This window comes from Rhinichthys klamathensis, unplaced genomic scaffold (genome assembly GCF_029890125.1).
Source record: "Rhinichthys klamathensis goyatoka isolate OS25496 unplaced genomic scaffold, OSU_Roscu_1.1 h1tg000410l_1, whole genome shotgun sequence".
Lineage (NCBI taxonomy): Eukaryota > Metazoa > Chordata > Actinopteri > Cypriniformes > Leuciscidae > Rhinichthys > Rhinichthys klamathensis.
Genome location: NW_026606910.1, coordinates 311,619 through 327,299, shown reverse-complemented (window position 1 = coordinate 327,299; position 15,681 = coordinate 311,619). Strand labels below are relative to the sequence as shown.

Genomic DNA, 15,681 nt, shown 5'->3' with positions numbered 1-15,681 from the left:
AGAATGTTATTATATATATATATACTAATGAGCATTAAGCTTTATCATCAACAAGTGGTTTCTGGAGCTCTAATGGGGTGGAGGGATAGAGTAGTGGGGAGAGTTAGGGTGTGGTTAGATATTCTAGCTCCACCCATCAGGCCCAAATAACATTCGCTCCTCCCTGGACATAAGCTCCACCCGTTTGCTCTGCAGTGAGCACCACTTGAGCGCTGGTGTTTATTCACACTGACTGCAGAGTTACACACAACAGACCAGCAGCACAGTCCTTTTCAGCTCTTCTGTTGCTGTATTACCAAACGTTCATCGTTTATTATGACATTCATGTTGTTGTTTTTTTCATTTGTTTGTGTTTAAATGTAGCCTTTACAAAATAAGGAACTGTTGTTATTTAAAACCAATTCAACGAAATGCCAAATCAAATATTTGACGCATTTATATTCTTCTGTTTGTGCTTATGGAGTCTGAGTGGTAAGTATTTTATGGCTTCGTTTATGTTTATATTATCATTTGTCCACATACACATCATTCTGTTGTTTCCATTCATTTTCAAGTTTTGTCTGACAAATATACTCAAATATGTTTGGTCATTATGTTACTTTGTCATTTTTTTATCCATGACATCAAAGGGTTTAATAAAACCCTTTGATGTCATAGGTAAAAATGGTGGTGGAATGATCTGCCTAACTCAACCAGAGCTTCTGAGTCAGTAGCCACTTTCAAGAAACTACTGAAGACGTATCTTTTTCGGCAGCACTTGATTCAGTAGTACTACTAACACTTTCTCTTCTCTTCTATTTAAAAAAAAAAAAAAAAACCTGCACTAAAATTACACTGAGAGTATAGCACTTGCGTATTGTTGTCCTACTGTTAGTTTAACTGCTTCTATTGTTCTCATTTTGTAAGTCGCTTTGGATAAAAGCGTCTGCTAAATGAATAAATGTAAATGTAAATGTAATTTATTGCCATTACTTAAATGTACATTGAAATTAGTGAAGTGAAGAGTTGTTTTGCAATGATACATTTTTAATTGTTTCAAACTGACAAAAATCTGGTAAATCTCCAAATGTGGTAAACCTGAATAAATTCTGAGTGAATATTTCTGTTTGTTGTTCAGGAGTGTTTGGTGTTGATGATGCAGTGAAGTCAGTGTCAGTGACTGAGGGAGAATCTGTCACTCTAAACTCTGATCTCACTGAAATACAGACAGATGATCTGATAATGTGGAGAACTGTACACAACAGCAATCTCATAGCTACCAAAGAAAACTATAAGATAGATTTTCCTGATGTGAGATTCAGAGACAGACTGAAGCTGGATCATCAGACTGGATCTCTGACCATCATGAACACCAGAAACACAGACTCTGGACTTTATACAGTATCCAGCAGCAGATCAGAGACACCGCTCAACACATTTAATATTACCGTCTATGGTGAGTAGAGAATTACTACCCTGTTTATTTTTTATTTTTTATTTTTTATTTATATATGTGTATATATATATATATATATATTGCCATTCAAATGTTTGGGATCGGTAGGATTTTTTAAATGTTTTTAAAAGAAGTCTCTTATTAGATCAAAAATAGTAAATATTATGACAATTTAAAATAGCTGTTTTCCATTAGAATTTTAAAATGTAATTTATTCCTGTGATCAAAGCTGAATTTTCAGCATCATTACTCCAGTCTTCAGTATCACATGATCCCTCAGAATTATACTAATTTAATGCTCAGAAAACATTCATTATTATTATCAATGTTGAAACAGTTTTTAAATTAAAAATAAAAATAAAAATCAGGCTTCTTTGATGAATTGAAAGTTCTATTTAATTTATTTGAAATAGAATATTTTGTCTTTTCTGTAACTTTTGATCAATTTAATGCATCCTTGCTGAATAAACTTATTGATTTCTTTTACGGCCCAACTTTTGAACAGTAGTGTATTGTTACAAAAAAAAGAAGAAAAAAGTTATTTATAATTGTAATAATGTTTTACAATATTACTGTTTTTTGTATTTTTAATCAAATAAACAAAGCCTTGGTGAGCATAAGAGACATTTTAAAAACTTCTTAAAAATTATTAAAAAAAATATTAAAAATCTTACCGATCCCAAACTTTTGAACGGCAGTGTAAATGTTTGTGCGTGTACAGGTTGATCTTTTCAAAATTTAGAATTGTCATAATTACTGAGAATATTATAAAATTATATAAAGACAATTCTGTGTTGATAAAAATTAATTTGTACATTTATACATTCTCATAATTACATATTTTAATAATAAACATTTTTATAACATTTGTTTCTTTGCTACATTCATTAAATTAGAATGTAATGAACTGACAAATAGCACAGCATTCTATACTGAATTCTATTTATTCTGTTTCCAAGCTCGTCTGCCTGTTCCTGTCATCAGCCATTCTTCAAAAAAATCCCCAACTTCATCAAATTGTTCATTGGTGTGTTCATCAGTGTTGAATGTGAGTGATGTGACTCTCTCCTGGTACGCAGGAATGAGTGTATTGTCCAGCATCAGTGTGTGTGATCTCAGCATCAGTCTCTCTCTACCTCTGGAGATTCAGTGTCTGGATGATTCCTACAGCTGTGTGATCAACAATACCATCAGCAACCAGACCACACATCTCAACACTCAACTCTGTGGGCCATGTTCAGGTACTGTGCGGGTGCAAGGCACTACTTACTATCAGTTAACCATCAGTTTACTATAACCAGTGGTGGACGAAGTACACATACCATGTACTTGAGTAAAAGTAAAGATACTCAAGGTAAAATATTACTCAAGTAAAAGTAAAAGTGCTGCCTTTAAACATTCACTTGAGTAAAAGTACAAAAGTATTTGCCTTCAAATGTACTTAAGTATCCAAGTACTTTGATTTTTTTATGGCTATAATATATATATATATATATATATATATATATATATATATATATATATATATGTGTGTGTGTATATATTTGAATTGAATTAATTTTTTGTGTGTTTAATTTTGGAGGAAAGGGGACTGTTCCCATAAGGTATAAAACATTTACAGTATTTACTGTATATATTTTTCTCCAGCGACTATGGTCATAATTATTAACATCTTAATGTTATGATACATTCACATAAACCTGCACAACGCCATTATATATATATATATATATATATACACACACATACACATATTCACACGCGTGCGCACACACACACACACACACACACACACACACACACACATAGGCTATATATATATATATATGTGTAGCCTATGTGTGTGTGTGTGTGTGTGTGTGTGTGTGTGTGTGTGCGCGCGTGCGCACGCGTGTGAATATGTGTATGTGTGTGTGTATATATATATATATATATATATATAATGGCGTTGTTCAGGTTTATGTGAATGTATCATAACATTAAGATGTTAATAATTATGACCATAGGCGCTGGAGAAAAATATATACAGTAAATACTGTAAATGTTTTATACCTTATGGGAACAGTCCCCTTTCCTCCAAAATGAAACACACAAAAAAATTAATTCAATTCAAATATATACTTATATATATATATATATATATTCTATGTTATGGGAGCAGCCAATTTCCCTCCAAAATTAAACACAAAAACGTATTTTTTTCTGGGAGTAGCCTAGCAGAAAACGTGTTTCTGCTAGGCTACTCCCCAGAGTCATTTTAGTGGCAACGTAAGCAATGTACATTATGCGTCAATACTTACCAATAATTGCTGCAATAATAGCTGCTGCTCTCTGTCCCGCTTAAAATCATTGTCAACGCGATTTGTTTGGAACTATTGAGAGCTACACGAATAACGTGACCGCGCGGCGGCGAGATCACGGTCACAACTATCTATGTTCGCAACTCTCATGTTTTACGGCTCTGATTCGCGCTAGTAGAGACCGCCAGACAATTTCAAAACAAAGCGCGCGCGCGCTGTACTGTGATTGGTGGCTCGTTTGACTAGTTGCGTTTTTATCCACTCATAAATAAAAAGGAACGACTGATTTTGAAAATGTAGTTGAGTAAAAAGTAAGATATTTGACTTTGAAATGTAGTGGAGTTAAAGTAAAAGTCTCCCAAAATGTAAATACTTGAGTAAAGTACAGATACGCAAAAAAGCTACTTAAGTACAGTAACGAATTACATTTACTTCGTTACTGTCCACCACTGACTATAACTGATTTCATTTCCACACATAATTATTTTAATTTCCTTAAAAAAACTTTAACAGTAATTCACTTTAGAAAACTCCCTCCTAGGCTGTTGTTGGTTTGATCTTCTCCAAAATATGCACACAGCAGCCAGGGATTGGTCAGGCAACATTCAGATTATTTTTTTTACATGAGTTGACCTATAGCTGCTGAGCACAATGTTCAAGCGTAACTAAATTTGATTCACAAAGACAACAGGGCATTCTGTGTTACGGGTGTGTGCAGGCAGGCAGACGAAGACTCAGAAGATTAAGGTTCCAAAACAAAAGTTTACTTATAATCCAAACAGGTAGCAGAAATACACACACATAGGAATAAACGTGACCGGACACCGAATGACGGTAAAGGAGAAACTTAAGTATTGAATACAACCATGGTAATTAATGACATAGCTGATACACATGAACTCATAATGACCGAAACCATGACGACCATGGAGTGGAGGGAAAATGAACAAAGGAGACTAAACTAACTATACATCCATGATAACTAAACAAACTGAACACAATGGTGACATTCTGAGGACGCACACCAAATTTCATAAAATTGAGAAATGGGGGCGCTACAAATAAAAAAACATAACTGTTATATTATTTTATATTATATACACTCACAAACTAAAATATAGCCTCAAGCACCAATCGCCCCTGTCTATAGCTATCAAACTGAAACGTATGATGTGGATTTTACAGAAAAGTCCATCTTCAATGATAGTTAAACTGTAAGAATTGAGACATTAGAAAATGCCGGGCAGTCTGGTTGAGGAACGAACACTCCCTGAGAAGACAAAGAACCTTTCTTTAAATTAACACTTGACTCTCTTGAAAAGCTTGCATCCCCGAGTCAATCACCTCCCCCATGTCGTCTCTCTCACACGCTGACATCACCAGATATTCACCCAAACATCTATATGGTTTAATGTGAATAATTATCATACAGTATTATACATGTTTGGTACCATTTGAAATGTCTGGTACTGGTACAAATGTCTCATTCCCAAAGAGGTAAACCAAAAGGTAACAAAGTTTTTAAGATTTTAGAGATAACTTGCACAAAGAGGATGATGGGTCCTCCAGGCAAATAGTATTCTGCCTCCAAAAGGTGTAAAGTCTGAATGCAATTTCACATTGTTAGCAAATGTTTCCATGTGAAAAAAAGTTTCTGTCTCGGTCTGACTTAAAGAAATGCAGCGAAAAGCTCAGCCGATTTGTTATGAGATCGGCCCATTATGCTGAGAGTCTTTCAGCATGTACGTATTTCTTGAGTCAGGTACATCTTTTACTCTTTATGTCTGAGCATTTGATATTATTGTATTGATTACCTCTGAATTGATTATGAAATGGGCATGATACATTTACCTGACATAATACATTGTTACATTTGATTTTATTCTGAATTACTCTGAAATTATTTTCTCAAGTAGATTAAGTGAAGTTTTATGTTTCCGCAAATCTGCGTCCAGGGTTAAGTACATACTAGATCCCAGTTTAGATGGAGTGTGAGTCACATCTGGTGGGATTCTAGATTCCTGACTAACTGCTTGATTTTAAGTTGTTATCCAGTCGCCAATAGGGGGCTAGATAAAAACACTATTGAGATAATAGCAGTGTTTGGAGCGGCATTATCTTAATGTACTAGTCATAACTTCTGGTTATTGTTTGGGCTTTAAATAAGTTGTTATATGGGTGACTGTAGGGAGCTACATGGGTACTTTTTAACAATAGCAAGCATGCTTGCGCCATTGTTAAACTGCTTTAGCCATAACCTCTGGTTATCGATCAGACATGTCGGGTTTGTGCAAACGGCCGGCGTGAGATTCTCTAAGCGACATAGATTCCTATAGTGAACGAGTAAAATATAAAGTAAAGAGTTAAATAGAATAATCAAATGTATTGCTAAACTATTATTATGATTGACCGATAACCAATTGGCAATCTAACCTAAATTCGAGGTCGTGATAAAAGCTTAAATGGAATTAAATTACTTTGCCACGCTGAAAGACAGTAACACGCAGAGATCCTTCATCTGCTTATCGGAAACTCTCATTGGACAGATTTAGTCGGGCTTACAATAGTTAGGATTTGATAAAAACAGGTTACCGCAACACACTGCTAGCCTATCAGAAAAGCGCAATTGACTTAAAAAAATCACTACCTCTTACTGTTACATTAAAAGGGAAGTAAAAAACAAAACAAAAACCCTGTATAAAATGTTTACTGTCGTAAGTAATGTGATCATAACATGTGGTGTATGTGTGGAATCATATTCATTTCAACATTTAGATGAATCGCATGTCATAGAAAGTCAAAGGACAATTTCAAATGATCGTGAATATCACGTTGCAGCTCAAACGTTTATTTATCTGAAGCATTTATATCAAAGCTCTTTTCATTTTCATAATGAATTTCTATCATTTCTAACCTTATGCTTGCAGTTTAACACATGAGTGTTAAAAATGTGTATTATTGGGATCTAAAATATGTGAACATTTAAATATCTATTAGCATTTCACAGACTTCTGTATATACAAATTATAAAAAACTATTCTGTCAGTACACCATATACAAATAAACTAGATCAATGTTTCCATTTAATCTAATTGTGATAAATCAACATTCTTTGATAACTTTTTGCCAGCAATGTCCCTAGCTGCTGTGTGCATATTTTGGTGATGAATGGACCAACAGTATAGGAGGAATTTGAAAAAGTCATAAAAAAAAAAAAAACAACAAAAAAAAAACAGCTGAAACCAATTATTGGCTAAAATGAAATTAGAGATCATTTGTCGAGGTTGAAAAAGAGAAGGTCAACCTTAAGGTCTTCTAGCCTTTAAGGTTCTAAAGTTATGATCCAAAATTATAACACCACCTAGTGTCAGACAGGTGTGTGTGTATCTGTACACGATTGAGACCATCCTGCTGAGTTTAGGGTCTCTGTATTTTATGTGCCATGCACTTTTACCTTCGATGCTAAAACCCCTAAAGAACCATGTTTATACTTTAACATTGCTCATTTCTTCTCTCACAAGATTTTAACTGGTGCTGTGGTTTTACTGAAGCTGTGATCCGATTGGCTCTCTCTGCTCTGGTGGGCGTGGCTACTGTTGCTGTGCTGGTTTATGAATTCAGATCCAGAAGAAGTCTTCAACAGAAGAAGAGAGAGCAAACGCCATCAAACTCTGATTAATCAGATACTCAGGAAGGTGGAGATGTTCCTGAAAAACTGTAGACATTATATTACAAAAATGTAATTTTCTTCAGTTTCAATCAGATTTTCAACAGCATGCCTTACAATATACACTGACTAATCAGAAAATTAAAAGGTATCATTATTTTATATATATATATATATAAAAAAAAATTATTCTGGTGTATTTGTATTATTGTAAGATATATTGCTAAGATTCCCACACAGTGGGAAAATGATTTCAACATCTGTTGTTATTTGAATAAAAGCTTTAGGAAGATTATTATTTATTGTGCTTGCTGACAGATTGTTGGGGGTTACAAGATGAAGCTGATGGTTTTCAAAGTATTTTGTTTTATTACTATATTACAAAATAAAAGAGTATAGTAATATTATTGTCTCCGTTTCATCACTGTTGTATTAATGATAGCACATACAATGTGGTGACATCACCATGTATTGATGTTTTTAATGTGAACAGACAGTCTTTTAATTGGTGGGAATCATTTCTTTGGACTATAACTACATGTATTACTCATGTTTGTTAGAATATTTTATTTTAAATTAGTTTTTCAGCTCCAGCTCTTGTGATCCACAATGTTTTCGATGTCTCCCTATTCAACACACTTAGATGCTGATGAGTTGAAGCAAGTGTTTTAATTAGTGAGACATCTAAAACATTCTAGAAGGTGCAGAGCTGGAGTTCAGAAACAGAATTGGAAGACATGTTTAATTGCTACTCAACTTTTAAAGATGTTTGTGCTTCCTTAATGGTATAAAACAATGAAACCCCTTAAAGGTGTTTCAGAAGTTGATGTGTCTCATACAAATTTAGCAATTAGTATGAAGGTACTGGATGATGGAGGAATTGATCCCAGGAAAGGGCATCAAACATTAGCCTACATGCATGATGCCCTCTCCTGGCATAAATTCCTGTGTGACTTTCCCCAAACCAGTTAAGCACAAACCCGGCCCCAAGAGCATTATTGTTATACATTATGGATTTTTATTATCATAATTCATGTATAAAAACCCACAACAAACTTGCTTTTGAAAAAGGTGTGGTTAAAACATGAAAAATTTGTTTTAATTGTTATGCTTCTTTTAATGTCAATACATTCAAATAAGACAAATAACTTCAATGATATTCTCAAATCACTTAGATAATGACAGTGATTAATCATTTAAATCGTGTATTTTAAAGTATACCTACTCATATAATCTTTTTGTTGGTAAAACATCCATCTATTTGCTGGATAGTCCTTCTGGGGACCTTCTTGGTGTGAGGCGACAACAAATAGGCCTACTGAAAATAATCAGAACTGGATGTCAATAATGCAATTTCATAACATGAAATATTCACAAACCTTACAAGCAACCTCTTTAAATACTGAATAGAAGGAATGGGGACATTGGTCAGTAACTCTTATAAACGTAGAGGCGTGTGTAGCCAACATCGGACGCGAGCGACACATAAATACCTTATAGAATCCGTTGATGATGTCTACACTGGATTGGTAAACGCGACACGACAAATCCCCGACAGAGAACGGATGAACCGTTCTATTTCAACACTTCTGAAACAAAGGAGATTTGCGACGTTCTGTCGCGTGTAGTGTTGACAGCTTCGAGCTTTTGCTGCACTGTACGCGGTGTGTTAGTGAATACTTGGTAAAAAGTATTTACTAAAATAGGTCTATTGTAGCCTATGTGACAAAAAAAAAAATCTGTAAAAGGAGGGAGGAGTTTAATCACACTAACTGTAGTGGAGTTTCAGTAAACCGCTCCATTACAGACCGGCAGCACTGGTAACTTCAGCTCATCCAACAATTTGAACGTTCACATGTTTAATATTTCTATTGTGTTTAACTTTTCAAAATTAGGAACTGCTTTTTTTAAAAACCGTTCAGCGAAATGCCAAAGAAAATATTTGACATGTTCTGTTTGTGCTTGTGGAGTCTGAGTGGTAAGTAGATTTTTTAATGCCTTCGTTTATGTTTATTATCTTTTTCCAATAGCCTACACATCATTCTGTTATTGTTCCCACCACCCATTTTCATGTTTTATTATTAGACTAATATAGGCTACTCAAATAGCATTGTTCATTATTTAAATTTTTATTTTCCATTTACATTAATGGATTGCACACTATTGAATTATACTCTAAAATTAGTTAAGTGAAGTGATATTTTGTAATGGCACATTTTTAAATTGGTGAAAAATTGTGAAAACGCAAACTCTGTTAAACCTCTAAATTCTGAATGAATAATCAATATTTCTGTTTGTTGTTCAGGAGTGAAGTCAGTGTCAGTGACTGAGGGAGAATCTGTCACTCTAAACTCTGATACTGAAATACAGACAGATGATCTGATAATGTGGAGAACTGGACACAACAACAATCTCATAGCTACAATCAATGGAAAGGACAATAAGACAGATTTTCCTGATGAGAGATTCAGAGACAGACTGAAGCTGGATCATCAGACTGGATCTCTGACCATCATGAACATCAGAAACACAGACTCTGGACTTTATAGAGTATCCAGCACCAGATCAGAGACGCCGCTCAACACATTTAATATTACCGTCTATGGTGAGTAGAGAACTATAGCTTTTAAGAAAATAAGCACCAATTAAACCTGGAATAGCATATCAGACTCCTTATACTCCAAATAGTCTGTGATATTTCCATGATTTATTCATACATCATGTCTCACAATTCACCTCAAGGTCTTTGGTGACAGTTTCATCTGCTTGATAAACAAGTAACCTTCACTATTTGTTCTCTATCAAATTGTTTTAAAAGGCTATACATTTGGTCTTGGTTCATCTCAATGTTTTTACTCATCTACTTAAATATCTACCTCCTCATATGTTCTCTCATATTTTTTCAGCTCGTCTGCCAGTTCCTGTCATCAGCAGAGACTGTTCTGTTCTCAGACTGTACCAGAATTGTTCATTGGTGTGTTCATCAGTGTTGAATGTGTGTGATGCGACTCTCTCCTGGTACGCAGGAATGAGTGTATTGTCCAGCATCAGTGTGTGTGATCTCAGCATCAGTCTCTCTCTACCTCTGGAGGTGGAATATCAGGATAAAAACACTTACAGCTGTGTGCTGAACAATCCCATCAGCAACCAGACCACACATCTGGACATCAACACACTCTGTCACACATGTGCAGGTCTGTGGATATATACAGTATATTTACTGAACTGATTTCTCAAGTTATATAGAGTTGATATTTCATATAGTGTTTTTTTTGTAGAGCATATTGACAGGTTCATAATGTTAATGCTTCATTTTGTTTATTATAGATGAGACCTCATTGTATATAGTGCTGATCTCTGCTGCTGCATCTCTGTTGATTGTAGTTGCTGTCGGATCAGCAATCTTCTGGATCTGCAGGAAAACAGACCATGAGGGCGAGTAGAATTATTTTCTCCTGAAACGTCTGTAAAAATACATGTTTTTAAGTAAGGAATTATTGTCACTGAATGAGTAGAATATTGATATTTTCAATTGTATGAGCAAGGCAAGGAAAGCTTATTTATATAACACTTCATACACTATGGTAATTAAAAGGGCTTTACACAGAAAGGAATTAAAATAATCACAAAAAAAAAAAAAGGAAAATTTAAAAAGTTATAAAAGGAATTAAAAGGGTAAAAAGATTATACATAGATAAACTTCTCAAAACACCGGTGTATCATATTTTTCACAGCTGCTTGTTACTGTGAGATTTCCCCATGTTGATTGTACTGTGTCTGTGGTATTCTTTCGACGTACCTAAAAATATGTTTTTGTCCTTAAAACTCTCTTTTGTGCAGGACAAATGTCTTTTCATCCCAAGCCTCCATTGGTAATTCCAAAACATAATTTTATAGCTAGTGACAAAGTCATTGATATTGAGTTACTATAGAGAGAGGGAGACTGATTAAGTGTGTGTGAATGATAAGTGACTGAGTCTGCCTGGCTCGCAACAGGCTCTCTAGTGCTGGAAGTTTAAAGGCACTATATGTAAGATTCTTAGATTAAAATATCCAAAAACCACTAGGGCCATGTCCTATATTTTGTTGACTTATATACTTACATTATTCAAATGTTTCCAACAATATTTAAATCAGAGAAGTCCACAATCTTAACCAGTGTAATGGCCCATGTCATTGAGTTGCCGGTCAATGACGTCATATCCGTGGTACCCTCGATTTCCGTTTGTCCTTCTGTAGAATCCATGGAAACACCATAGACTAGGATGCTGTCCTGTTCCAGTCTCCATAGGAACCCATTGTTAAAAAAGGGATAAAGAGAGTGAATTAATTAAACAGAAACTTTTTGAACATTGTAAAAAATAAAAATGAGCGCATGGGTTAGGCTGTGCTGTTGTTGGCTGCCACAACAACAGCAGCAATAAACTGAAAAAATACCTGGGGCCATATGTATAAACCCGCTCAGGGTAAAAGTTTTGTCTTAAGTATGTCAAAATTCTAAGAATGACGTAACTTTACTCTTTTTCCCAAACTTAAGAATAAGTGTGATTCATAAAGGTTCCTAAGTGTTAAGACTAGGTCCCAGCTCCTAAATAATTTAAGAGTGCTGTAGAGGTATCCTAGTCTCGCGTAGCCAGACCTTCAGACTGACGGCAGAATGTCTGGCCTGCGTTTCCCGATAACGTTGTCTCTTAGTGAGCTACGAAGACTCTAAAGTTATAACTTAACTAAAGGTATACCATTTTTATGCATGTTCCCCGAACCATACCTTAAGAAGTTGCTTAAGATATACCTTCTTACGTGCGACGTTACCAGGTGCTGTCTAACTTTTTCAGTCCACAGTTAGCAGGCTCTTGAATAGCACTATTATGGCACTGACCACACCAAATATACAGTGGTGGCCAAAAGTGATGTGCAAAGTTTTTTTTTTTCCTTAAATGACCCTACAAGTTTGCTTAAACCATAAAATTATGAGGAAAATATTTTTATATTTATTTTTTATATTTTCAAGTCTCCTTGATTTCTACAGCTCTTTTTACAATACAGATTGTTTCAAAGCAACTTTACAGAGATTACAGGAAAATAATGCAACAAAGTAGTCTTGGCTGTACAGCCGCTCTAGAAGAAAATAGTGTCATTGTCCAGCTTAAAGGTGCCTTGTGTAATGTCTGCCAAAAATCAATTTATACTCCACATTCCATACCAGATGGGGGCAGTATACCTCCAGAAAGTGAGTTGGTCTACTCTAGAGTAACAACTGAGAAACGGCATAGTCTCTATGCTCCGCCCCTACCTTCACAACGACCCTAGAGCCATAGCCGAAGCCGAGCCAACTCCTAATAGAGGACGTTTTGACTCCAGAGGAACGTTGGTTTATGTCAAGTGATTTTTAAATATGACATCTTCAAGCTACTCCCCTTCACCTTTACCAGTGAATATGTTCATATTCGTTTTGTTCATATTACATTTTTATTGTTAGTTTAAATCACATTAATTTGACAGACAGCATTCGCTGATGTTGACCAAGCTAGCGCCATTCAGAGCTGCCAACTCTAACGAATTGACCGTGAGACACACCCAATTGACACTTTTCACACGCTCTCACGCCACACATCAATTTTGTCACGCACAGAAAAATCGCAAAGCAAAGAGGACACGGAGACCGACAGACTAGACAGAGCAGGTTAGTTATGATATAAAAAAAATCTCAGCTCTCAGATTCCGTCAATTTTATTACGCAATTCAAACAATAAATACCGTTTTGGCGCTTGTAAATGTTACACGACAGATCCCTAGCGCACGTGAACCGATCATCTCTACTAGCTAATAGTAAAAAAAACACGAACACTATTGAAAGATACAGTAGGCTACAACTTACCAAAATGTATTCCTCATACATAATATCGACCAATCATTTTTTTAATCAGCGTGCAGAGGTCAATAACATAGCTGGAGAACAAATATGTCAGATTTACCTCAGGAAAGCAACTATGTTATAACTTCCTGAAAAAACTAAACAAACATAGCTATAAAACAAACTTCTAGCGAAATACTAACAGCATCTTACTTACCAATCCAAAAGAAATGTTGCAAGTTCGGAGTCGAACCTCATTTCTTTCATGTCCATTAGTTGTCTCCAGCGATGGAAAGCAGTGCCAATGTTTATTCTGGTTCTGCTCCTTTTTTTATCTGATTTTATTTGTGATTCCGTTTTTTTCCCTGCAGCCGGTGGTTGTGGTGGTGGTAAGGGTCTCTTGCCAAGGGCTTCAGCCATTCTTCCGCTCTCTTCCCTGAAATGAAATGTAGTAGTGGGCTGTACTTTCCACACGATTGACATCAGGTTCAAGTACGCCCACAAGCTGTGCGAGTTATTCGTGTATTGCAGTTTGGCTGGTGGTTATGTTGCCCGCATACCGCCTCCCATGGCCGAAACTGGTATTACGACACCTGTCGGGCCGGGGCTAGTAATTTAGCATGCTAATTCAGGTTGATATCTCTGCAGCACTATAACTTGTCATTTTTTTAATGACATCATCGCCCTTATTTCTTCTCATTCTTTTGATGCGTGTAGCTCATTTTTTAAAATATTTTTACCTCAATTCTTACACATGGCACCTTTAAGTAAGTTCAGTGTTGATTCATTTCTACCAGATAGACTCGGGAGGCAAAATGACGTGACAAAGTATACATTTATTAACAGCCCAGCAAGCAAGTATTGTGTTATAAAGTTCTTTAGCGTAGGCCCCGTCCGTAGCTCGCAATCCGAGGGTAACGTAATCTGCATTTCATGCCTGAAGACGAAGGCAGGGGCACAGCCGCCCCCCTGGGAGGTATGAGGTATGGACAGATGAAGGACCCCCGGGAGGTATGGGAAGGGACCATCCTGGTGGTGGTGGGGAGGATGGAGGGGAATGTAGGCGTCAGCATCTGAGAAGTGTGTAAGTATCGATCTTTTATACTTCAAGTATTAGAACACGATTGGATAGATGAGAAGGTAATAAGTGACGTGACAATTTAGTCTTCCTGACATAATCTAAGCTAAAGCTTTCATTTCCATTGTAAAAAATCATTAGTTATCTATTTAGTTAATTTATCTATACAGCCACTCTGGTGAAAACAGTGATGTCATCGTCCAGCTCAGTTCAGTTCTCATATAATGGTGTCAATGCAGGCAGATTAATATTATTGTTGAATATTAAGTGACAAAAAAGGGCAAACTACAGCTACAGGTTTTAGAAAAACTAAAAAGCTCACAGGAGAAAAAAAAAACATACATTGTCTGCAACATAGTCATTTATTAATATTTCATTGTCCTCTCTTGTTTTTTTTCACGTGTTCATAATTTCTTTTGTATGACTGAAAATTATGTCTGTACAATTTGGAATGTTTCATTGTGTTATAACAAATAAACAATTGACTCCAGGCACAACTACACAATACGCTTACAAAATCTTTAACACATTTTTACTACTATTTGAATAAAGGGTGAATCTAAATCAGGCTATTTTTGTTAATCTACCCAAGTCAAACATTTGTGTAAAGGCATAATTAGAATGGAAACTCCACTTTTAAGTTTGACAGTATTTTCGTTTTCGGTCAAAATGCCTTTTGAATGGGAGTGATTTTTTAATTTTTAAAGCACTAAGGAGGCTCGAAACAACATGAAACTGTGCTGGAATTATTACCAGGGGCACTACACATGAACTCGAGCATTGACAACAGTGTTTGTCTACACAAAGTTTGCTAAAAAGAAAGGTTTGTTGAAGCTTTTTACTTTTTCTAAAACCTGTACTGTAGCTGTAGTTTGCATTTTTTTTTGTCACTTAATATTCAACAATATCATTGATCTGCCTGCATTGACACCATTGTCTCATAACTGAACTGAGCTGGACGATGACATCACTGTTTTCTCCAGAGCGGCTGTATAGAAAAAATAAATAAATAGATAACTAATGATTTTTACAATGGAAATGAATCAACACTGAACTTACTTAAAGGTAAAATATGTAACTTTTTTTCGCCACTAGGGGTCGCTAACCTCTTACAATAACAAAGGTGTATGTTTATGACGCAGTGACGAGCTGAATGATGGGACTTGTTGTCAAGCTGATGTATTTAATAATGCTTATGGATGAGTGAAAACATTCATGTTTTTTAACATTACAGTAGTATGAAGCAGGTCGTGATTGCTAATAAGAGACAGATATCACACGCGAGTCCCGCGGATATAAAGGAATAAGGACATTTCATTCTACCGAACTACCAGCAAGTGCTGGATT

At 35.5% G+C, this 15,681-nt stretch overlaps 2 protein-coding genes across 2 annotated transcripts in view; both read left to right on the top strand.

Annotated features, from left to right (window-relative positions):
- The first annotated feature begins 223 nt into the window (after window positions 1–223).
- On the top strand, window positions 224–7,518 carry LOC130070547 (uncharacterized). The gene is made up of 4 exons (XM_056234968.1): window positions 224–471; window positions 1,118–1,435; window positions 2,395–2,676; window positions 7,257–7,518. Exons 1-4 carry the CDS (start codon window positions 411–413, stop codon window positions 7,412–7,414), a joined length of 819 nt encoding a protein of 272 aa, XP_056090943.1. The 5' UTR covers window positions 224–410; the 3' UTR covers window positions 7,415–7,518.
- Window positions 7,519–9,196: 1,678 nt separating this feature from the next.
- Window positions 9,197–15,681, top strand: part of LOC130070540 (uncharacterized) — a 58,690-nt gene continuing 52,205 nt past the window's right edge. Inside the window, exon 1 of the mRNA XM_056234962.1 lies at window positions 9,197–9,380. Coding sequence (XP_056090937.1) covers window positions 9,329–9,380 — 52 coding nt within the window. The 5' untranslated portion in view covers window positions 9,197–9,328. The remainder of the gene's footprint in view (window positions 9,381–15,681) is intronic.

Excerpts from the sequence above, each read along its gene's own strand:
- LOC130070547 (XM_056234968.1), top strand. The coding sequence starts at position 411 with ATGCCAAATCAAATATTTGACGCATTTATATTCTTCTGTTTGTGCTTA. Across the intron at positions 472-1,117 it reads GTGCTTATGGAGTCTGAGTG|GAGTGTTTGGTGTTGATGAT; the intron begins GTAAGTATTTTA and ends TTTGTTGTTCAG. Across the intron at positions 1,436-2,394 it reads ATTTAATATTACCGTCTATG|CTCGTCTGCCTGTTCCTGTC; the intron begins GTGAGTAGAGAA and ends TCTGTTTCCAAG.